Below are 27,022 nucleotides of genomic sequence, written 5' to 3'. Positions count from 1 at the left end.
ACCTCCTATTCCTTCCCTCAAACATCAAAATCTAAGCCTCAGACCTCTGTTCCTCTCATTCTGACACCATTCAATCAACATCTGTCAGCTTATCCTCTTGCCCGTCTAACATAACACTTTCAGCTGTATACTGCCCCCTTGGTAATTCCCATTCCTACAACCATTCTGACTCCTTATTCTGGTCCTTTGCTCTGCGCGTGAGTGCTGGAGGAGATTGCAATGACAAAGATCAATGGTGGGGATACCGAACGTCCAGTACTCGTTGTAAGAATCTTTCCCGAATCACAACTTCAATCCTTTTCATCTATTCTCTCTCCTATGAATCCTACTTATTGGCTTACAATCTCTAAAATACGTCCCGATATATTTATTACATCCCAAATAATATCACTGACAATGCGTCACAAATAAACTCAATCATTAAGACCTCAACAGCCCATTTGTTGCAGATTTGGCCCGAAATAGATATAAATCCTTTCATTATCTTTACCTATCCCAACCCATTAGTCTTCAATCTCTCATCCTTAACTATCCCTGATAATTCTCTGAGGCATCTGAAATGAAAATGGCTACGAGATCTTCTAATTTAAAGCAATGATTGAAGTGCCACCATTGCATGGTTCCTTTCCAAGATTATCATTTGTTCTGACAAATATTCATCAAATTTACTTATTGTCTTTTTTCATACACTTGTAAATTTCAGTAAACAAATTTTTAAAAATTTCGAGCAAGCGAACCATTTTCGAAAATTCCTGTTGGGGATCATAAAGAACAGTACAAAACCCAAAATAGAGCTTAAATTGCTTTTTTGGGGTCCAGAATCCAATTCGTTATAGCGGTGAAAAAAGCTTAGCTACTAACCTTAGATGGAATCTTTTCAAAAGCATAGGAATGCAACGAACTGTGGTGACCTAACCAATCTGAACTCTGAAAAGCAATTAGGGATACAACTTTTATCTTTGATTAAATTATTAAAACAAACGAACTACAAAAGTATGATAAAAATAATGTTCTGAATCCGATTCAACCTCATTTTTTTTTTATTTAAAAGAAAAAAAGAGAAATTACTTGAACAGTTGCAACCTAGACATGGTAGCAACGCTTAAAACCCTAACAAAAAATATTGCTAATGTGAGTAAGACCAGCCGGAATAGCCCCTCCCTATTCTTTGTTAGCCCCTGGCTATATAGCCCAAAATGTATAAACCGCCTTCAGCGGACCCAGCTTCCACATCTTATAATGCCACAAGGCAAAAGAAGATAAAAATGTAAATATCTGTATATATATCTTAGTCTTAAGTAGTATATATTTGTAAATGTTTTAAATAAATAAAATTTAGGAGGTAAGAAAAAAAAAAAAAAAAAAAAAAAAAAGCTAATGTGAGGTTACCAAAAGCTACTACAAATTTAAAATTCATTACTTTTGCTTGCAAAGTTTTAATTTGTTGTTATTCATTTATTGAAACACCTTTGATGATAGACCAAAAATGGAAAATCTAAGGAGATAAAATGGGTTGCTATTCAAATGGATGTTACTTTTTTATTTTATGCAACAGATTCTTGAGTAATAAGAACAAGATCAATCTACAGATATTTTAGCCTTCTATCTTAACTAATGGATCAGAAACCTGGACTTAACAAAAAGCCCCCCTGGCTATAGAGCCACAAAATGTATAAACCGCCTTCAGCGGACCCAGCTTCCACATCTGATAATGCCACAAGGCAAAAGAAGATAAAAATGTAAATATCTGTATATATATCTTAGTCTTAAGTAGTATATATTTGTAAATGTTTTAAATAAATAAAATTTAGGAGGTAAGAAAAAAAAAAAAAAAAAAAAATTTATTTGATGGCAATGATGTTGAGGTTTGGTTTGGTTATACAATAAGTGGAGGAATAGGTGTTGTTTAAAGGAAAGAATGGATGAGGACTGGGGAATGGAGAAGGGGAGAGAATTCCAGAAGGAAGTTGCATGTATGAAGAAGGACTTGCTAAAGAAGGCAGTTCTATAGGTCATATATAAATCAATCAGTTGGGATCTGGTGCTTAATTAGTGGATGGATGAACGAAGAGTAAGGAGAACAAGGATATAAGTAGTTTTTTTTTATTTTAAGAACTTTGAATAGGAAAACACTAAGGAGGTATTGCCTTCAGGAGGTTGGATAGAGCCACTTCAACTGGGTATACCGGCAGAAGACTTGAGAACCCAAAGATAAATCTTACAATGCAATTCATGAGCCTCTTGAGTCTCAACTCTAGTCCTGCAGATCATAATATGATGCTTATCGTATGATAGGAGCTGTGGCATGGGTTGAATTGAGCCATTTGGCAGATGCCCAGCCTTGGCGATGGAATATTGCATCCTATATGCTATTGATGACTCATTTATCATAAAACCAATTGGCTATCTGTATCAAATAAGTTCTTTATATACTATTAATGATTTATTTATCATAAAAATTAATGATTATCTGGACAAAATAATACTTTATGATGTTTACCTGCACCACCCTTTATTAATTACATCACTCAATAGTACTATTTAACACCCTCCTCTAGTCGAAGGCACAAATATATTTCCTGTTCAAATAACTTTGTTAATTGGGGTGATACCTTTTAATTTAATTTCTTGATCATTCAAACTCATTAAACAACTATGATTTAAGAAAATAGTAGTATCAGAGACAGACTCTGCACGTTTAAATTTCTTCAGCATAATGTGGTCTCTTATCCTTAAATTTAATGTGACACCTGTGAAATCATTAGAGAGAGACGGTCATTAATATAATAATTGCTCAGTTAGTAAATATTAATAAGAGTAGGAAAAGGACCAGTTCTCCAACAAGGTTAGTAATATTCACTTTGAAATTTACGAAAAACCTACAAGGCTTAAAAACTAATCAGGCACTGTAATTATTTTTAAAAGCCTTGGAATATTTTTTAACAAGCTGGTTGGTTAGAACTTTTAAGTTTCTTCCAATAATGTATTTCTTTTAGTTTTTATTAGTAGGAAATTAAAAAGGACACTGAATGAATGGTAGAAAATTCTAAAAGTTTTTTTAAGAATACTTGATAAAATAAAATTATATTCATTCATACTTTACTTAGGTTATTCAAAAAAATTTATATATTTCATGTGAGATAACCATATTACCATAAACATAACTTTTTCAAGTTGTTCTCTAAATTGTTTATAATTTTTAACTTCTTGGCAACCCCTACAGGGCTGGCCTTAGCTGATGAAAGGCCATGGGCAAACTTTAACTGTGAGGCACGCTATAACATCAGCCAAGCCAATCTTGTAGGTTTACCTCCACTCTCTTTACCTTATTAATATAAACTAGCCTAACCTGTAATAGCTTGTTTCATTTATTTTTTATAGTTTTCATTCTATTTTATCTGCAACTGTAATACATAACATAAAAACTCATTTTTTTTATTATTTTTAGCGTGGGACTTAAGCCACCCCTGCTCCCTTGAAGGGGTATTTGAAATAATGTTCCTCAAAGACCAACCATACTAAAGAGAGAACTTTTCTAATAAATAATCAGATGAATAAACTAATTAAAAAATAATTACTACTATTTTATTATAATTAAAATTTTAAAATAATAAATAATTATCATAAAACATTTTTAGGGATGAAATAAATTAAAGTTTTTAACTAAAGTTTAATTATTAACATATAATTAACTGTTAGCACTGAATTACAATCATGAAATTATTAAAGTCTATGACAATGTTCTGTTTATATCATGACCTGTCCAACAAATGGAATGCAGAATGTCTATAGGTGCAATTTTCTAAAGGTTGTTTAAACAAACTTTACTAAGCAATAACTTATCTATTCAAAAAAAAAAAAAAAAATACAAACAAAAAGTAACAAATGAACAATTTAAAATACACAATTAAAGCCCAGTTTACAAATCTTCTCAGTATAAAGATAAACTTACAGGCTATAATTCTGTAAAATATCACAAATGTATTTTTTTTAAATACTACATTGTTATCAAATAACAGTTATTTTTATTTTTGGTTCATATAAAGACACACAGATTGTAGGTACACAGACAAGCATATAATCCTAAACATAAAATTATGTCATAACACAGTTTATATTTTCAACCTTTTTCAAGAAATCAATAATATATTTGGTATAAACAAAAGTACACTGAAATAAAATATAAATCAGTTTTATCTAATTTAATTCAAATTACACATCTTAGTAAATGATTTAATTTTTTTTATCAAGTTACTTTTTTTTTTTAATTTGCGTTTAAATTTTTTTTAGGAACTATGCAATACTAAGGAGAAACAGCTATAAGTCCTATATTTCACTCGGGTTTCTGGCTGAGTGTTCTTAAGGTTCTAGAGTAAATATCTTGGTGTCAATCCTTATGTCTATTCTTTGAACTAAGTAAAAAGTACATAATTTATTTATGTACATGAGTATAAGTCATAAAAAAAAACACTGTTATATCAAATGATTCCCACAGAACCAACAATAAATCAAATAACAGTTCAATTCCAGGTAAAGACCATAATAAAAATGTACGCTACTTCTTTTCAGAACAGAGGTTTTTCTAAAGGATATTTTTTTTTTACTTTAATATACATGGAATCTATTAAAAGTAATAAATTCATTATCTTAATAAAATTCTTTATAATTTAAATATGCAATATAGACTAAAGTAAATGGGATGCACCGTTTAATTAAGGAATGCATAATATTATGCCTTACTCATTTAAAATGTAAATAAGACTAGAATATTCTATAAGCTTTTAAACGTTTTCAATAAATCATGTCCAGAGTAATAAGAAAAAAAAAATCAAACACATTCTTTCTGAAAAACAACATTATTCTAATGCAAAATTTCTAGCATTGAAAATTAAAGTCATAACTTACGCTGTATTTCTATCTTATCATGATGGAAACAGATTTCAAGTATTTTTTGACATTTCAAACACACACGCACGCACAAGCACGCGCACGCACACACACAAACACACACACACACACACACGCACGCACGCACACACGCACGCACGCACACACGCACGCACGCTAGCGCACACAAAAAAAACAACACACACACGCCACACAAAAAAAACAACGCACATACACACAAAAAAAACATGCAAAAGAAAGCAAGCAAGCCCACCTACACCCACACACACAAATGTCAAAACACAATATGAAATGTTTTTCAAAGTGTCTTTGTATGAGCCTAGAATGTAAAGACTATATATACAATAATGTCAAAACATATAAGGCAATGTAAAACCCATAAATATTCTTTATATGAGCCTAGCATGTAAAGAAAAATGTGCAAATATTTATATTCAGTTTCTTTTCTTGTAGTATAAATTTACCCTAATATAAAAAAGGGAATTTTTTAACTAGATTGAAGTATGAATATCTATTAGCCACACATGCAATATGTTAAAAGGCACTAAGCAAAAGAATATATATTCCATTGGCATTCTTTTTATGTGGTTACCACAGAACGAAAAACAAGAAATATAAATATTATTTTCTATATGAATGAACATATATCACAGGAAACTACCAAGTATTTAAATTTATTAAGTAGGCATTTTTGGCTCAAAATTAGAATTACGTGTTCCTCAATGATATAAAGTAAAATAAAAGTATTATATATAATAATTTATGATGGATCACTAATATAATTTATTATTGCAGATTTTATAAAATAATTATTTTTAGTCTTACTTGAATCAAGATGCAGTTAATAATGTGTTTATGTGTATACATTAATGTGTGAAGGTGTGTATTCTCTACAAGAAAAAAAATGAAATAACCGATGAAAAATATAAATTTACATGAAACTATAAAGTATATTATATATATATATATGTGAGAGCGATATGATGATCTAATACAGATCACATGAAAAACAGGATTAGCTTTACAATCAGTACGACGTAATTATATAAAAATATCATTATTTTACTAATTACCTGATGAACCACCACAACTAAACAAAAAATGATGATTAACAAATAATTAATGGTAACATGTTGTACTCCATGATCAAAACAGAATCAACTCAAAAATTGAGTTTTTTAGTGAATTAATAATCTGAATTCCATAGTTGGAAGTTGGACTAACCAAACAAATAAATCTATTTTATTTTCCCATAGAAGTTTATGGAATCTTAACAAAATATTAATCACAAAAATTAATTTTTTAAGTTCATACTATTTTAATTTTGGTGTATTATATATAACAACGGCTGGTTAACAGTAATGTGAGTTTAAACATTATTAATTTGTTATTATTGCCTTCATTTAAATGTCTTTTAAACAAGATTAAAAAATATAAATTTCGAATTTCACACAAATACCATTTAATAACTTACAAAAGAAAAATTTGAAAAAGTACGAAATATTCATTGCTGTAAATATAAACACAAGGAACTTGAATAATGACTAATGAAACATTTTGAACCATGTGTTCCCATAAATTGAAAAGAAAAAAAAATACAATATAATTGAACAGATTCCAAATTTTGAACTAGTAATTTTATAGTTGCACATAAAAATCGAGTTATAAACAAATATATTCGAGATTACCACAAATAAAATAAAAAACTGAAAGCATTTTAATTTTGTAAACTGAAAATTAATGATTAACAGTTTTATTTACAAAATATATGCTAGTTTTATCTACATATGCTACTGGCCCTTAAAAGAATTACAAAGTTTAACACACAAATGCCAAAGGCTTTTTATTAATTAATTCAGTCTTCATCAAGTAGCAAGAAGACAGCTGTAGGAATTGTTATGTTTATAGACAAGTGTATTTATGCACATGTATAAAGAGAATTAAACTGTAATTAAAAAATTAGTTTCAGTTTAAGATAAGAACAGAAACTATTAAATTTGGTTTATTAGGATAGCTTAATTAACAGACTAAGCATTTAGTTTATCTAAATTGATTAATATAAACATCATGCAAAATTTTTAGTTTAAAAAAATATCTTAAATTTAATAATATAATCAGGCACCAAGTGAATCTAGTGTTTTAGCTTACGCCTATAAAGCGTTACAATAGTATTAAACAATAATAATACTATTAAGATATGACTATAATTTGATTTTTAAATGTTTACTAAATTTTCTATTAGAACTTTTGAATTCCACAAGATAAAAAATGATGATATATATTTACATACTATAAGAGTACATATTAGTCTTTCTTTCCTTTATTATTGCATTTCACATTGATATCCTTTAACTCGCGGTTATCAATGACCCAATTGCTAACAGAATAACCAAATATTTCCTAAGCAAAGAAGTTTAATATTTAAAAAAGTTAAACTACTTCAATTCAATAACAAAATCCATTTTAAATTGATAACAAAACCGGTATAACAACAAATTTCACAGTCAGTTTTTATACAAAATTTAAATGCTCAAAAATAACAAAAAAAAAAAATAGCTTCAATAATAGGATTATTACATTACAGAATATTATAGATATTCCATATTAAAGGCAGTTATTTTGTATCTCTGTAAACATTATACTGACAAGATTCAAATGTAAACTGGGCTTCATTTATGATTCATTCTGAATAAAAAAGGAATACATTAACATAAAACTACTTTGTTTTTTTAAAACAGAACTCATCGAGTAAAGTAGTGATAATATGATATGATGAATGATTGGATTTAGAGAGTGGAACAGATATTTTAAATTTTAACAAGATCTTCTAAAAAAAGAAATTACAGTGCAGATATAAAATTTAGTAGTCAAGCTTCAAAATGCTTAAACTTGACAACTGACCACTGGAAGGCTCATATACCCTCATCTAGTGGGTTTCTTCTTCTTTTTTAATATTAAATTAAATATGACTCTATTATGAAGTTGTCATCATTGGCTGTGAGGAAGAATAACTTGAATATGATGTTGCTGATTACCAACTAGAAACAAAACAAAAGAAAAAAATAATCTATAAGCAAAATATTTAATAACTCATAACTAAAAACTATTGATAACACTCATGAAAACTCATGATCACAGATGGCACTATAGATATAAAAATATAACTTAAAATAATAACAATCATTAACAAGCCAGCAAAAGATATTTTAACAATTTAAAGAGGAAAAAGTCCGACTTTTAATACAATTAACAAAAAAAATAATAATTACTAAAACATCTTATTCTATAATCCTCACCTTAATGTTTATATTAAAATTATGTATATATAAAAAGTGAACATATAGTTTCATTGTTTTCCTATAAACTAATTTGTCTTTTAATAATATAAATAACATAACCTATGTTTTAAAATCGCCATCGCCGATGAAAACAAGCTGCTCTCTTCACTGTTCGGGATCATGGCTAAGTTGTCGCAAGTGAGCATAGGATAAATAAATAAAAATATATTTTATCATCTTTTAATTTATCATATGCAAAGTGTTGGGGTGTTTATAAAAAATGATCCCATATTTAATGAGCAAGAAGGGTAACATTAAATGGGTATGATAAGCATTGCCATTATTATTTGCTTTGCAAGAAAATCAAACTAAAGCCACATTCATACTGCTACATTAGGGATGGATAAAAAACTAACCCCTCTATATGGAGCTTTAATTATTTTACAGATATACAATATGTAATATAATAATTTTTGAATACTTCAGAAATAAAAGGTTAAAATATGACCTAGAACAGAAAATAGTAGAAGAATCATATAAACCAAGTAATAACATGAAACATTTCAATACTAACATAAAAATGGTGGAAACTAATAAAAACCTCGGAGAACTCTTTAGATAAATTATATTAATGAAATTAGTTTCATAAATTTTTAAAGAGAATAAACTATGAAGAATATGTATATTTCTACATACATATACTCGTACATGTGAGTATGTGTGTATTTTTAAAGAAAATACCATTCCAAGAAAGGCTCAATATACATACAATATCCAACTTGTATATAAAGCAATATTTAATATATTAACACTGAGCATGTGCTATAGAAATTAATAGGAAAAAAACTTAAACTTGTCACGATAAAAAATTAATTCAAGACGCAATCCATAGTACAGTGATACCATAGGATACAATTTATATTCATTGTTCAAGGCACAGTTCAATGATTGTAAATGAATTCCATAATTCCACAGGCAATTAGAAGCAATATTAGCAGAAAACCAAAAGGATGTAATCAAACATATTCATAAAAACAAATTTCAATTTTTTTTTTTTTTTAAATGAGGAATACTAAGCTCATTTACACAGTTCTAAAACTTCAAAATTAATTTTACAAGAAGTATGATTCAAAATATCAAGAAACTTAAATATTTCAGCCATTTAGGCATCGAAATAAACAGTGGTTCTAAACCTTTTTAATAATTCACAGCTCTTCAATATTACTGAAAATTTAAATATATATTAAAAATAAGTGGTTGCACATTCTTAAATTCAAAATTAATAAGTTCTAGCACCTCCATGGAAAATATATTTTCATATCTTTACTTGGGAAATTGCAGTATTGAAAGAGAATCTCATTATTTTAAAATAAGGATAGAAATTTATGAATACAAACATAAATTAATGTACATTTCAAACTTAAATCACTTCATTAACATTCACAATCAAAATATATGAAAACATGCAAATATATTGACCAGTTTCTTATTGTACTAATGGTGAGTGAGATGTAAGAAAGAGATAATATAGGAAGAGAACATAGACGTGGAAGTAGTAAACATTAAAGTCGAGTTTTTAGTTCCTCAAATATATCACCTCATGTATAAGTGGTCAAGTGGAAATTTTGTTAGAAAGCTTCTTTTGCATGCCTTGAAGTGTTTTCTTTCTTCTAAGGCAATGCTTTATCCTACATCTGGTTAAGAACAACTGTTTTAAAGATATTGAGTTTTCAGTATATTACTTTAAACCAGAAGGCATAAGTACAACTGAACTAAGAGATGAAAAAAAGTTACATTAATGAAGAAAACCAAATATTTTGCCTTTTTTGAACCTGTACATTATATTCAACATAAAGACAAATTAATTAGCTAGTCATTAATTAATACTTGGAGGTGAAAATTACTTACCATGATTCTAACTTGATTTAATATAAATTGATAAGTTAATAACAGGTATTATATCATTTCAACTCTTCCTCATTGATGTGAGGTATATGTAATAAAATCTTATTTTTTATGTCAGTTCCTTCTCAACTTCACTTGTTTGTAGTGTTACATTAAGCCCAAGATTTAAGGAAAGAGTTTGGTAAATATAGCATCTAAGAGTTATAATAGCTTTGAATTGAATAATCCATTTAATGATAAGAGCTAGTAACTGGCAAACGGTATGAAAGTTTATAGATCCTGAAGATATATATTTGGTGCCTTAATTTAAAGTTTAAATACAGAATTAATGAACTGCTTAAGTGGATTAGAAAACAATTGTGTACTTTTCTCAAAATGAACTGGAGTAAAAATTTATTTTCATTTGAAATTCAAGAAATGGTTTGGCAGGGAATTGATGAGATGGCAGCAAGAGGGCACTTATCAGCTTATATTGTTTGCCTTTAGATTTGAATACATTGATGAAATGTTTAATGCAAATATAAAATTCATTAATTATCAAGGGGTATTTTTTTTCTCATTCACCATGTACAATTGATAACTGCATTATTATCAAATTTTGATAATTATATTAATTCATATCAATAAATAGGATTAGAACGTTCCAATCAAAAATCCTTGAGTATCACCAGTCAATGTTTTGCTAATTCTGGCATCATCAGAACAGAAAACATAACAAGACACAGACAAAATGCAGCATATCTGACATCAACAGTCTAAAAAGACTCATCAACTAGAGATGGAACCTCTCTCCAAGACATTAAAAAATAAATAGAAACCTACTTTTCTGTACATTGCTGAGAAAGGTTTTTGACAATATGTTTTTGTACATCTTAAAAGAAGTATCCTATTGATGTGAGATATACTGCATTTATTCAGTGTGTATGTGTTGTGTTTTCAATTCTGATAATGCCTGAATTTGTTAAGCGTTGACTGGTGAATTGATTGCCATTACTTTAAAGACCTTAAGACTTTGTGTTTGGAAAATTTCTATAAATTTTATCCTAATAAGTCATTCATATTTACATTAAATTCACAAAAAAGTTGTTTATCACATTCTAGATATAATCACTACCATATAGGAAAGTAAAATATTTTCAGGAACAGGAGACTTCTTTGCAGCCTAGTACTGTTAATTATTTTTATTAATCAAGTATAAAAAATATAAATAGTTTAGTTGATTATAATCATTACCAGCAGTTGAATGTTGATGAGGGTGATGATGATGAATATAGGTCTGGACTGTAGACTGTGCAGCTGCCGCAGCAATCATATGATGTGGAGTGTGAGGAGCAGGATGTGGTGGAGGTGGAGGAGCTGGTATCATAGGACACAGAATTGGATATGTATGATGTGGATTGGGCGGGTGAGGTGCACCAGGACCAGCAGGTGGAGGTTGAGAATAGCTATTAGCTGGTGAAGGAGGGTATGAAGGTGGGGGCGGTCCAGCATTTGAATTTGAAACACCACCACCACTTGCATTGCTACCTCCTCCCGTTGAAGATGTATTGCCAAGCTGGCCACTATTAGCTTGGGGTGATGATGAAGTATTTTGACTGGGATGAACATGAGGTGGATGATGTGGATGGGGGCCAATACTTCCTGGACCCATAAACTGCATTTGTGTTTGGGCACCTTCAGGTGGATAATTGATTGCTGTTAACACAGGAGGAACCATACCTCCACTTTGTTGAGCAACCATTCGAACCATCTGCAACAAATTACAAATATACTAATATATTATATTATATTTATAAATACGTTTTTTATCATAGCTTAGTAAAATTTGAACCACAGGTAATATAGTATAATTTGGTGTCACTATTTAAATATTTGTATAGTGAATTAAACTACTTAACTAAACTACTTCTTATTTTTATTTCATTTCTGTTTCCAAATGAATAAGAATGCACTTCATAACTATTTTTTATTCTTGGTTATGAAAAATTATTATTTGTTACTATTTAATTCTACGCTTACCTTCTTATGGGTTTAACAGAAACAGAACACCAAACTTTATTCATTTATCCAGAAATAACTAACATAATAAAACTCGATTTTCGATTTTTTTAGTTAAATTTTTGTTCTCATTTACTCTAACCTAAAAAGGTCACAAACTTGTCAGAATGGTTCCTTTTGTGTCAGTATTAATCCTAGTTCCATAACACTAAAAAACTAAGAGGTATGAAATAAATCACGTTCCATGTTTTTAAAGTTAAATTTTGGACTTTGAATCTTTAACGCACAGTACTACAAAAACTGTCCGTTCTGACAAACTAACATAACTGAACAGATACGATGACTTTCGTATGTATTGTGAAATATGGCATGTTAAAAAAAAAACTGCTAAATAACATGCAGTTATAAATAACTGTGTAATAACGAAATGGCGAAGTTATTAGATGACTTGAGTGAAAACTTCGTTCAAACTTTAATTTTGTATCAGATTTTAATACATGAGTGGTTTACAGAACTTTAATTATGTATAAATAACTTAATAGTAGAAAATAAACTAAAAACCTATAAAATATACTTAAGTGCCTTTTTTACACATCCTTAGCTCCATTCTTATACGAAAACAAGCCCATTTTCTGGCGATATCTACCACAGGTAACGAACTTGTAGTGCATTTAAAGTGATAAAAATCAAAATCAACACATTAACTAACACGATTATCCATGATTTAATTAAACATAAAACCTGGCATAAAGAGTTTCTGATATCTTCTATTATTACCAATCAAATGAATATCATTACTCAATTATTAAAATTAATATTACTTCATTTTTATTTCAATCAACCACAATGTTTAAGCAAAAAGCATTGCAACACAAGTTTTCACTTTTTATTTTTTAAATGAGTGAATAATTTATTAAAATAGTAGATGGATAATTAAAACAAAAATAATGGTTACTCGAAAATATAAGATCAAATTTTTAAAGTCTCAAAGCTTTGATCTTTTTAAAAATTATTAAACAAATACTACAGGTATTTCGTTCCAGTAGAAAATAAAGGTTTCACATATTCCTTGAACTTTTTAATTTTCTTTGGATTATTTTTTAATTTATGTATCAATTATTCGAGGTGAGTTATACAGTAAGAATTTTAGAAATTTAAAAATAATACTGAATTTTATTTAGTATTCCTGGTTGAGGTTACCTTCAACTCCTAGTTGGGCACACACTTGTTTCCAAAAGCTGACAAATATTCTGCTGATGGCTAAGCATTGGCAATTGATAAACTGAAAAATAAACAAAGTGGCATGCAAATGTAAACTACAAAGACAAAAACGATTGAAGATGTTGTAAATTGAAATTCGAAATAGTTTAACGATTTTGTGTTAAACTTGTCTGCCAATCTAGTTGAGAATGGGTTACGATTTGGGTGTGAAATTGAAAGTGTATTTCTGCTATTATCAGTATTATCAGTTCTTATCACACAACCCAAACTTCTTTTACATTTTCGCAGAGGATGTGGGGAAATTATATAATCTAGGATTTTTAGAATAAATATTTGAATTTGATCATCAAATTACTGGCAGAAGTTATACTAGTCCATAGTATAATGGGGGGGAGGGGGAAGAGCTGCCAGGAAAAGATAAGCTAAGAAGGCGGGCTTTATTGGGCTCCGGAGACACTAGGGATGGAGGACATCCCAGCGGGGCTTATCCTGGGTTATATAAGACAGTTAATCAAATCTTGGGTTTTTGTTTTTTTACTACTATAAATTCTCAGCAACTTTTTCGTTATAAATACTTTTATTATTAAGGACAAATCAGACATTTATCATCTATTAAATGTACTGAATACTGAAAAGTTTACCGAGCTAATGAAAATTTATATCATTAAATTTTACGTTCGGTCTTCCATTTTAATAACAATAACAACATTTAGGGATTTTAACTGTTACATTGAATGTATTAGTTTGAATAAAACAGAGACATGATCACGAATTTCTCGAGAAAGGCTTAACGAACTAACGAGGTGAACGATTTCCACGTAGATGAACCAAATTATTGGAAATAGTATTTAATACAATTTATATTCAGTCCACAACTGTGATTGAATGAATAGCTTTATAAATAATTACATTAATGGGAAAAAAACGCTATTTCCGTCGACGTAAACTGGGACTCTAAGGGTGAGTCAACTTCCAACTTTCACTTACTGGGAAATACATGGTTTCTGGCCCTTTCAGTCAATAAAACCTATACTCGGAAAAAAAAAAGTAACACCAGATGGGCCAACCACGAAAGACCTGTGGGTCTCAGGTCGAGACGCACAGCACAAGTGCGGCACAGCACTAGCACACCTATATATTACATAAACCCATTTTACCTGAAATACCCGAATACCTGACAATTACCCTCTAAGGTGAAAAATGCCCGAAAATCGGCAGCACTGATTATGACACTCTCCATACCTAGTATACCAACCTGTTAGTGGTAAAAGTACCACAAAAAGAATTATATTATATGTTGGAAGAATACGAATAAGGGAAACAGTTGTAATAAGGTGTAATGATTGGAGAAGTTTGTCGGGGGGTGCGGTCAGCAAAGAACAACACAAATAAACAAAACCATATTTATTTATTTTATGCCGACGTTCCTCACTCATAATAAGGTGTAGATAGTTGGCCGTAGATTACTGATTGGAGAAGGTGGGGGGGGGGGGGGGGGGTGCGGTTAGCAAACAACAACATAAATAAACAAAAAAGTATTTATTTATTATAATTATTTTCTTGTTTATATATGTTGTTCTTTGCTTACCCCCCCCCCTTCACCCCGACCATCTTCTCCAATCGGAAACTGTTGTACCTTTATCATAGTATACTTTAGATAGCACTTCAGCTTTTTGGAGCTGTTATTTATGCTACAGAACTTGGCCAAAATAAATCTTACTAAGTAGAGTACAAGCAACCAGCTGTTCCTGTATTAATGTTTTCAAATGAAATGTAAATACGTTATTTTTGCTCTAAAAGTAGCAACTTATGATTTTGCAGTTTAATTATTTACAAGTTGATGGTAGTGTTTTCTGTTTTGAAACAAATACTACTTAAATGACAAGTTATTAGTGTGTAATTTGTTATGGAATTTTTTAATTTTCAACCAAATCTATAATGTTGAGGAGGTTCTATTTAGAAAAACACACCATCACATATCTTGGTTCTGAACAACATACTTTACCAATTACTCTGGGTACAAATATATTAAATAAATGAGAAGAAAAAAAGAAATCAATTTTGAAAGAGCATCCATGTAAATTATTACATAAGCATATATCAAAACACCCCTACTAATTAAACCACATACATATTTAAATAATCAATATTGAAAATATTGATGACACTGAAATTAACAAAGAAAATAGTAATCACACATCTACCAAATATGAAAAATTGTCCTTTTGACACTGTAAAAAGGGTAAATTTGAAGCTATTCTGTTCAGTTAAAGGGTTAAGATCCAGAACTTCCTTCTATTGAAATTCATCGAAACAAGAATTAAGTTAATATTATTCACTATTTAAAATTTTATAAAGGTAAAATATGTATAATACGATTTGTTTATTGATAGAGAAAGTTTTTACAAAAGGATAATGGTTAGCCTGAAATATGATATCGGCTACAAAAATAAATACAAGGGATATTATTATACAAAGGATCACAATTTACTCTTTTATAGAATTTGAAATGAATAAAAAAAATCCAGTATGTACCATTGATCATGCCCTAGTGAGCCTTGGATCATCAGAATCTTGCACCTATAAACTATATGATATATATATTAAAAACAAACTATTCGTATTTTATATTAAAAAAATTGTATTTTACATTAGCATATATAGTATTGCTGATCATTGGTATAAATGTATAAGAAATTAAAATATAACCTGATTTTTCTTTATATAAATGTGAACAAGGAATTACAATATATAATTTATATCTTAAAACTAGTAAGCCATTGTTAAATTAGGTATGATAACTAAATTTTAAAAACAAATAGTAATATAAACCCTTTAACATTAAGGTAGAAAAGTTTACTTGTAATCACAGTTGACTGTCACCACAAACAATTTTAGTTAATCATTGAACTCTTTCACAAAATCCCTCCCTTTCCGACTCATTCGTAGAATTTAATCTGGAATTTAGAATGATGTTGATTTTAGGCAATTATTTTTTTCACCTGAGCACTGATGACCCACTCCTTTGGCTAAAGTCTACCAAAACATTAACTTCCTCTTCAAATGTCCCCCTTTCAAAATACATTTCTTCTTTTGTTTCATTGATTTTATACATTTATGCCCATGATCAGCAATACAGTACATTGTCTAGAACCAAGGTACATGGTGGCTTTTCTTTATAGAACCTCCTAAACTTTCTGGATTTTGTATAAAACTTAAAAATGGCACAAAAAGTTACACACCAATAATGTTATTTGAGAAATACTTGTTTTAAAACAGAAAACACAACCATTGACTTGTAAATAATTAAACTAAAAAAACAAGAGTTGCTACTTTTAATTTTTAAAATAATGAATTTCTATTTCACTCAAAAACAGTAACACATGGACGACAGTTTGCCTGTACTCAACTTCTTGTTATAAATATAAAATATAAAAATATTTGTCTTAGCACACTTTTAATTTAATAAATAACAGCTAAAAAAAATAAATAAAAACATAATTCAAAGTATACTGTTATCGATGTATAACTGATCCCCCCCCCCCTTCCTAAAGAGGTTGGTGTCATAACAATAATCTCCTTTTAAGCAAAAAGAGAAAACCAAAATTTGGCCACGCTCACGGAGCCCGGTTTAAGTAGAGTTAATAGGGGTTTTCCAGTAATTATTTATAAAACCATTCATTTAATCGCAAATTTAGACTAAGTATAAGATGTAGTTAATATATTTTTTAATATAGTTTGGTTAATCAACAGTGAAAATCCGTCAATCTATTCCGAAATTCCTGCTGGCTGTTGTATACAAACTGACACATTTCAATGTGATGATCCCAAAATATATTTACTGTTTGTAAAAGAAGAGACTGAATATAGAATTTAATGAACTAAATTTTCATTAATTAGGAAGCTGGCTTCTCCTGGATCTAAAATAATATATTTCTAGTTCACTCGCAAACAATAATAAGTAGACAACTGACTGCTTGCACTCTACTCATTAAACTTTGTCCGCCCTATAATAAAAATCTGAGGACAAAACAAATGAAAGGTCAATGGAAAAATAATGTGATGAAAGTACAATTGTCTTCCCATTCTATTGACATAAAATATACTTGAACTGATTTTGTGGTACTTATTACCTTAGCCCTCAAACTGGTTGGCATACAAGTTATACCATCAGCCAGTAATTTAACGATCAATAAAAAAAATATCCAAGATTGTACAATTCCTTTACCTCCTGAAACCTACGAAAACAATTTAACATTTTTGGTATCCATAACTAAACTCACCCCCAATTATTTATAAATAAGCCAAAGAAAACTAAAAACTTTCAGGAAGGTGTGAAACCTTTATTTTCTGAAAGAACTTGATACTTTTAAACCAAAAAGATTAAAGCTTTGAGGCTGTGAAAATTTGATCTGCTATTTTCCAGTCAGCACCATTATTTTTTAATCCTTGGTACATTATTTAAACAAATTATTCACTCACTTAAAATAACCAAGGGGAAAATTAAAACCTGGGAATTTTCCTTTCAAGCACACAGCATTTATGACTACTAACAGTTTTCCCTATCAATCTGAGTTAAAATTCGCGAAATTGATTGAACAAAAAGCGAAGGTTCATGTAACTTAGCAGTAGATACAATTATAATTTTCCAAAACGTGTTAACGTTTATGATTATTACACTTAAGGGATGGGAAACCCTTTTTCACTCTCCCATTAGTATCTTTTGTGAGAGTGAAAATGTGGAGGCTCCACCCTTGAGATTTTATTGTAGTAACCAGTTTCATTTAATTTTATTTTTTAATGTGTTGAAATGATTTGGGATGAGTATTGTTGATCATTGATTTAAAATAATAGTGAAGTAATTTTAATAATTGATAAACAATATTTATTTGATTGGTAATAATGGAAATTACCAGAATCTCCTTAGTTAAAGTTTTATGTTTAATTACATTATGGATAATCGTGTCAATGAATGTGTTGATTTTAATTTATATCACTTTAAATTAACTACAAGTTCGTAATCTGTGGGTGATATCGCCAGAAAACGGGGTAGTTTTCGTTCCAAGAGAGAAGGAAGCCAAGGATGTGTGAAAAAGGCACTTCAATATATTTTAAAGGTTTTTAGTTTATTTTCAAATATTATGTTATTTATCACATGCATTGTGTTGAAATTATTTTGGATTATTATAGTAATTTATTTAAAATAATTATGATGTTAATGATACGATTATTTTTCAAAGTGTTGAAATGATTTTGGATGAAAATTTGTGATCATTTTATTGATTGTTAATTTAAATAATTGCGAAATAATATTTATTTGATTGGTAATAATGGAAATTACCAGAGCCTCCTTTGTTAAAGTTTTATGTTTAAATACATTATGGATAATAGTGTTAATGAATGTGTTTATTTTAATTTGTATCTACTTTAAATTCACTACAAGTTCGTAATCTGTGGGAGATATCGCCAGCAAGCGGGGTAGGGTAGTTATGTTACTAGAACAGAGGCTGAGCTGAGTGAAAATCGTGAAGCAGGTCACATTTTTTCTTCCAACAGGAACATTGAGGGTAAAAAAATTGTTTCCCATTCTCCATTACTTCACAAAAATTCCAGTTGAAAAGGAACTTCAATATATTTAATAGGTTTTTTAGTTAATTTTCAACTATTATGTTATAAGTAGATGCATTTATTTAATCTTTGTGTGTACAAATGTTAATAATTAAAGTTGTGCTGAACCACTTATGTATTAAAACCACATATAAAACTAAAGTTTGTGCGAACTTTTCGCACGGGTCCAGCTCAACTAAAACTTTGCTTAATCCAGGGACGCCAACTGCATGTTACTTAGCAGTAATTTAAAACATGCCATATTTCACAAATGTGAATTATTTCATACCTTTTCTTTTTGTTTTTGAATGATATAAAATTAGAATTAGCGCTGACAAAAAAAGAAATAATCCTGCCTCATTTGAGATGTGACCGTTTTGAGCAAATGAAATCCAAAATTAACCTTAAAAAAATTGAAATTAATTTTTTTTTTCGGTTAGTTATTTCTTGGTATCTGAATATTTGCTATTGATACAAAGTGCAATAAATTAAAAATAAGAAGTGGGTCATAATTAAATTTTAATTATCGACTTTTAGTTGCATAGCAAAAAAGAAAAAGAACATATCTGTAAGTAGGTAAATATTTATGTATATAATTGACCCTACTTCAAGGAAAACTACTTTGGTAGCACTGTTCTTTCAGAGCAAATAGCCAAACTTATGTTGAAAAATATAGAAAGAAAGTATACTGCATATTTGATGATTATATCACACCTTCAAAGATTCGGAAAGGTGGCACAGGCAAAAGAAGAGAAAAGGAATACAGCTTATCACATAACAAGTGTCAGCAAACGAACTAGACCCTCTAATTTTTCGTAAATGAGTGGAGTAATGTATATGTAGTAATGTTAAGTAAGCAGAAAATTTCATGACATTCAATTTATATGTTGAAAATAGCACTGATTGCAATGGAAAATGGGCCTAACACTGACACGAACTACAACAGCTTTCCATAATTTGAATCGATCAGAATTAAAGAAGTAAATTTAACCAGTTCTATATTCTTTACCATTTTCAAGACTTACAGAATGAATTATGTACACCCAAATCCAAATTTTAGGTAAGTATATGTATGCTCTGTACACAAAAAATGTTTTTGTTCCGGAATTGGGACACTTATAAGCCATTACATTTCGATGAAAAAAATGAAAACTGTTGAAGCATCTTCGAACACTCCAAGCAAGAGGGGATAGAGAAAAAATAAGATGCCAAAACCTAAAAAATATAGGTATCAGCGTCAATGGTTGAATCGTAAGTAAACATTTGCTCAAATAGTTGAAATTAAATCTTCACATAGCATTACTTATTTGTAGATAATATTGATATTTTAACAAATGCTCAAAATGTTTTCATCGACAGAAATTGATCGTTTGTGTTCATATTAACCAATCGATATTTTCAAAGCTTTTATTATACAACTAAGTCGTTCAATTACGACCTACTTTATATTATTTTTTCATGTTTATATTCTTCAAATGCGTAATAATACAATTCATGGTTATTTTTTTCCTTATATATCAATGTTTACTACTTATTTAATCAACGATTTTTTTTTTTTGCGTTGGAACTAAATTAACTTTCATGCTTGAGTAAAAACCAACGAATATTTGCAATTTTTATTTTTTTTTTTTTTGTGTTTCAACAGAAAAGAAATGAGACAGAAATAACCAAAATTTCAAATCATCTAGGTTGAATTTTAAATTTGATAAGCACAACACGCGTAAACCTCATCAGTGTCGTTGGTAATCCTAATTTCACATGAGTTGACAACTAGATGGTATGGAATAACTCTAATAGAGTTTTAGCCCTTATTTTGGCAGGTGTATTACAGTCACCCTCAAATTTTCCGGCTGATTTTCACAAGTTTAGGATTTTGCCTGCAATGCACACTGTACATCCCAGACGTATAGTGAGCAAAGGAAATATTTGCAAACCACGTTTTTTAAAATATTAAATTAAGAGTTTATGCAATAAAAAAAAACCTTATTACTTCAAAAATAAAAAGTATATTGATAACTACAAATAAAATTAAAATGAAAAACTTCGTTCATAGAAAAAGAAAAAAAAAACATCAAACTTACAAGAAAAAAGTATTTGCACACCTTACGTTTTATTATTTTTTAAAATTTAATATTTTGTATGTAGTCCGTTGGCATCAATGACAATATGCCAAATGAGTATCTGGTATATTGTCTTTATTAATCACTTACATTTATTATATCCCATTATTTTATCTTTTATTACTTCTTTGTTTTTCTATCCATATAAATTTTTTTATTTTATTTAATTTTTATTAGTTTATTATTTTTTAAAATAATTCTTCTCCCCCCCTATTATGTATATTATCATTTATTGTTTACCTAATTTTAATATTTTTTACATTGTTTACTTTAAAATTATTTTCAAATGTGACGTACTAACTGCTATCCCCACTCCTCCCAATACAAACGGTTCACTCTGACTTTGACTTCCGTCAAAACAGGTATGAATTCTGTCTTGTTCATTTTCATTTGATTATATTCTTAACCCTTTTTATCTCTTAATTTGCACTTTCTTTAATATTTCTTCTCTTTATCTGTTACTATTACCGTTTTCATTTATTGTTTATAACCTTTAACTTTCCTTATTCAATTTTACGTTTCAATGTATATCCTTGTTATTTTCCACTAATTTTTCTTTGTATTTATGTCAAGTGTTTGTACCTTCTTTAGCCCTGCAACGTGGGGCGAAACGTTGGCTCAAATAAATAGTACACTAATTTACTATTTGAATTTTATTTGACCGCACCCGGACCAAATACCTTTTATTATAACTTGAATTTTGTTTGTAAAGATGAATTAATTATTCCGTTTGCACTACGCAAAAGATGTGGTAGAATGACCTATTTTGTGTCACTGCTAATCCTTGTTCCATAAAAGTAAGAAGGGGCATGAAGTAAAAGTAGCTAGAATTTAATTTTAAAGATAAATATATGATTTAATCTACACTATGCCAGGCTTGGTGGGTGCCCCATGAGCGTGATAATGGGTCTTTTCTGTCAATAATAATCCTAATTTTGTATGTGTAAAAACTAGGAGACATGAAATAACTTATTAATAAAAAATGAATGTTTTAAGTCTTGAACCAGCCAAAATTTTTAATTCTCCCTGAACATAATTGGCAGTTAATGATTTTGACTCCAAAATGTACGGAGTTTACATTAATGAATTTGAAAATTAGGGGAAAATAATTTGTTTTTACGGGCTCTTGAACTAAATGGGTTTTCCCCCATTTTCCTTGCTTCAACTCATGATGTAGTCCAATTAAACAATTCATTAATTTAATGTGGAGTGTTAAAAAATCATGCACAGATACTTACTGAACAATATACTGGTCTTGCATTCCTTTTTAGAGCAAATTAAAGAGGGATTTTTGAGTACAAAGATAAGATAATCACTTGAGGACTCATTTTTTGTTCATGTATAAGAAATGGTATTAGGTAAAACAGTTGGCAGTCTTAGCATTTAAATATTTTTCCCGACAATGTTAATTAGGTGGATTGAATTTTGGTAACAAATAGGATTATTGTTGTTTCAGGAGAATGCAGGAATAAAACTTATACAGCCTTCATCCAAAGAAATGTCTCTTGTAATTGCTCTAGTACATTGTTACAAACAGCTTTTGTAAAAGACTAGAGGGTTTCTCAACAAAGGATAGAAAAACGTTCCTATGGATTTATATGCTGGATCGAACTTAATTATCCAAATAATTTAAGAACTATTTATGAACCATTTATCCACGTATAAAACTCACTAAATGCTGAAATCCCAAAATTCAAGCTAACTTTAGAAAGTAATGAACTGGATTCTTATTTTTCAGTTATACCTCATGCCCTGATTAACCTGATTTAGGTCATTTACTGAATTCAATGATTTTTACTTCCTTTTGTTTTTAAACTAAATAAAAGTTCTACAATCAGAAATAATATCCCACTATTACTAGTAATTAGAATTTTATAATAATTAGACATTCATATACATTTGATCACCTGTCTTTACTGCACTCCAGAAATTCTGAAAATTTCTTCTAACCTTATTCTTTTGAAATTAATATGTACAGCTGTTCATAATCATAGATAAAGTCATTTATTTACATTATGATAGTAATTCATGAAGGTTAATTCTAATGATTTTTTGCTTATTTTCAGATTATTGCAGCCGAAAATAAACAAGTTACAAGAGAAGTAATTAAAAATAAGAGTGTAGAAATTTACAGAATTTTAATAATTATTTAGATATTTATAATAAAATATTAATCAAAATAACATGGTTAAAAGGATAAAGTATTTAAGAAACATTAATTTTTGAAATGTTCATTTTATTAAAGAAAAATTTAATTTTCAACACTGCTTTCTAAAAGAAAAGCACATATAAAACATTGGTTTTTAAATAATTTAGAAAATACCTTTTGTATGATACTGTTGCAATAATAATATGAACAGTTAATATCTTTTTTCTCAATGAATTAATTAAATGTCATTGCTATTCTGTTTTTCATATTCAATTTTTGTATAACTTTTTTTTTATGATGATAACAATATAATATTAACAAAATAATGCTGAGGTAATTGTCAAGTTACATAATGTTCAAGAAAGAAAGAATTAAATTTAAATTATAAAATCTATTTTTAGGTAACTTCAGCTAAAAAATGCATTACAATCCAACAAAGTGGACACAATACAGCTAATTGGATATAGATAAAGCAGGTTACTAGAATTTCAAAAGGTGAAGAATAGTACTTCCTACTATAAATTTTATAAAACTAGAAAAAAGTTTTAATACAATAAAATGATATGTAAAACAGAAACATAAAATTTCATGCAAAAGTGTATAAATGTGTACTTTTTCCGTGTTTACATGCAGTTGTGGAGAAATAAAATAAATATAATTAAAAAAAATATATAATGGGTATACTTACCGTTAATAGTTATAAAGATTTATAAAAAGTAACTAATAACCTTTACAACTTGAATTTACAATGTTACTGAATAAATTTCATGCATAAGAGAATAAAAAATGTTAGTGAGTTAATTATAACAGTAGTCCATAATTTAGCAATTCATTCAGAAATTGGACAAAACTAAAACAGTCGAAGTCACCGAATAAGTAACACAAAATCTTAAAAAAAAAAAAAAAAAAAAATAAGACCGTGTGGCAGTCAGAAAGGTACAAAAATAGCAGAAAAAACTATTTACTAGTAACCTATACTAGCAATAGTTTACTAATGAATAAAACAAATAAATCTGAAATACTACAACCCATAAAGGGTCAAGGGTTCAGTAATTTGCAAGGAAGCAGTGTTGTATATTAAGTAAAGACCAACAGTTGTATAAGGAAGTGACCTGAATCACACTTGACAACAGATTTTTCCTAAATTAAGGATATCTTCTTTATGAGGTTGGGTGGACCCCAGTGGGCTCTCAAACCCACTGAGTTGACTCACAGCTACAGTAACTGAATAAATAATTATCTACCGTAGCTGGATTCAAACCCGGGTCCTTGGAGTTAGTAGCAGAATGCCGTACTACTGAACCACTCACCTCCTATTTGCTAATAGTGTTTTTTTTACTTGTGAAGATGGTCTGGGCCTGCCGCCCTTCATGGGTCAACCCCAAAATCAAAAGATGCTGCCCAGACCATCTTCTTACAAATACCAATGAAATGCATATGATTTGATGCCTCTTTCTCTAATTCGATAATTGAGGGCATCCTGAATGAGGCCTGCTTTCAAGGAAACTTTTATAAACACAGCTATTTTTATGACACCATACTTCCAATGGTTAAAGGAGAAAAAACGCCAAGACTTATTTATTCCCTGAAAGAATTAATACGTTAGCTGTGGAACATTCATAACTTAAAAAGAATCCATGTTTTCATTCATCCATGCACAGTTTGTTAATGAAACTAAACAATCCATGCTCCAATAGGGGTATTCATGATCTTTAGTTTAACATGTTAAAACGTGTTAAATGGAGAAATATTTCCTTCTTTTACCAATTTAAAACGAAATAACATGTAACATGGCTGAGAGTCTGTTACATGGAGAATGTCGTGACGAAACAGACCAGCTGAGCTTGTCACCGTTTTAATTGTCTTGTTAGGTTACTTACTCGTAGTATTTTTTTTGTCTTGTGTTTTGGACTTTTTAAAAATATAATCAGTAGCCAAACTTTTACACTTCTACTTTTCACTTATTTTAGGCATGGTGTAATAAATTACCGTAATCAAAACTTAGAAGTAAGCAATAAAAAGAAGTTTTGGAAGGAAAGCTTACTAAACAAGTTGCTCAGAAAATCCGCTAGGAGCTGTTATGCATTTATCATGACTTTAAATAAGGCTGCTCACAAGGCTATACTTATAACATTTAACATCATAAAACATTTTACATTTAACACAATATCATGAATACCCCTACTATAAGAAATCCATTAAAACTTTCTATCTGTAAATTCACTTCCTTATCAGTCTTTCAAGTTTCATCTAAAGAACTGAATTCTTACATTTTCTCTGCTCCATCTACTTTCTCTCCACCCATTTCTTCCCACCTTTTTTAGTCCTAATATTCAATTGTAGTAATATCTATTTTTCCGACACGTCTCCTACCGACCTTATGTCCTCCATAATGAAATCCTGCACCAACTACATAGGGTTTGATGGAATTCCCACTTAACTGATAAAATTGTAACTTCCTGAAATTCTGCCAGTCCTTCTTTACACATATAATTTTTCCTTAAAAATAAAAAGTCCTAATCCATCTCATTAACAACTCCAGTCCTTTTCCCTATGATTACCACCTAATCTCCATCCTCTCCAAACCACTGTAAAGAATGGTTCCATCACTTCTTCTTTCTCATCCTCCTTAAGTGCATTTCAGCGTGGAGGAGCTCTAACCACTTGGTCCACACATCTCAGTCCATGGCAAGCATCTTCATATAATAGTGTTGGAAGATATATTACTTTAAAGGTATGGAGCTTGATATCCTTACCTACCTCCCTCTTTCCTACAATAGTATAGCATATCTGGTAGTAAATACTATTTGCTTTATTTATCCTATTGGACACTTCTTGCCCTATTTTGCCGGATTTATTGAAAATTGTTCCAAGGTAGGAATAGAAGTTGTCGAGTGAGGTTATTTTCTTAATTATTCTGCTTGTCCCGTAGGCCTCGACAATGCGTGTTAAGCTAATAAAGGTAAGGTAGTTGACAATGAAGATGACTAGATAGGATGAGACTAATGGGTGACAACCGTTATATCTTGGAGGAGAAATATCATAAGAGCTATCTATAAAAGATGTGATACTTGAATCAGCAAGGTCTATATGTGGAATGAAGAAAATAAACACTAGACTTAAGCACACCAAATGGTGGAACGAAGAAGTCCAAAAATTGGTCCATAGAAAGAAGCATGGAAGGCTTACCTGTGGAATTGGACACCACAGAAATGGGAAGAGTATGTTATGTGGAGAAATCATACAAAACGTATTGTAAGAGAGGCCAAGAAAAAGTCGTGGGAAGAATTCGGAAAATGTCTTGACAGGGATTACAGAGAGAATATAAAGATCTTTTGGAAAAAAGTAAAAGAACTTAAGGGTAAAACTTCCTAAGAGATCAGAAACATAAAAGATGAAAGCGGGCATATGATCTTGGACTCAGAAAACATCTTGGATAGATAGAAACAATACTACTCTTTGCAGTTCTATGACCACATAAGATCCCCTGAAGAAGAGTTAGTGAACGCTCAGGAGGAAGGAGAAGGATATGATACGATATAGGAGGAAGATATAGAAAGTGATCTGGATCAATTGAAGCTAGGTAAAGCACCAGCCAGAGATGTTATTTTTCCAGGATATATCAAATATGGAGGTAATAAAATGATAAAATCACTGGAAGCACTTTTTCAAGGTACTTTGTAAGGTAATTCCGAACGACTGGGAATATAATATCATAGTGCCAATTCATAAGAAAGATAGTACAACAGAATGTGATATCCAAAACTAGAAGAAAACCAGGCCCAATTTCGACCTGGAAGACAAACCCAGGATCACATATTTGCTCTCAGAACTAT

General features: G+C 29.7%; 1 protein-coding gene across 2 annotated transcripts in view; it reads right to left on the bottom strand.

The window, feature by feature from the left end:
- Positions 1–3,650: 3,650 nt before the first annotated feature.
- Atx2 (Ataxin-2) overlaps positions 3,651–27,022 on the bottom strand; it is an 86,566-nt gene continuing 63,194 nt past the window's right edge. For both annotated transcript variants that reach the window (XM_014418904.3, XM_014418905.3), the window contains 2 exons: positions 11,325–11,841; positions 3,651–7,946 (listed from right to left, as the gene is read on the bottom strand). In XM_014418904.3, the coding sequence (XP_014274390.1) occupies positions 7,897–7,946; positions 11,325–11,841 (567 nt within the window). In that variant the 3' untranslated portion in view covers positions 3,651–7,896. The remainder of the gene's footprint in view (positions 7,947–11,324; positions 11,842–27,022) is intronic.

Source organism: Halyomorpha halys, unplaced genomic scaffold, assembly GCF_000696795.3.
Source record: "Halyomorpha halys isolate HHAL.00 unplaced genomic scaffold, Hhal_1.1 Scaffold213.1, whole genome shotgun sequence".
Lineage (NCBI taxonomy): Eukaryota > Metazoa > Arthropoda > Insecta > Hemiptera > Pentatomidae > Halyomorpha > Halyomorpha halys.
Note: the sequence above shows the minus strand (reverse complement) of the source record. Positions and strands in the feature narration are given on the sequence as shown.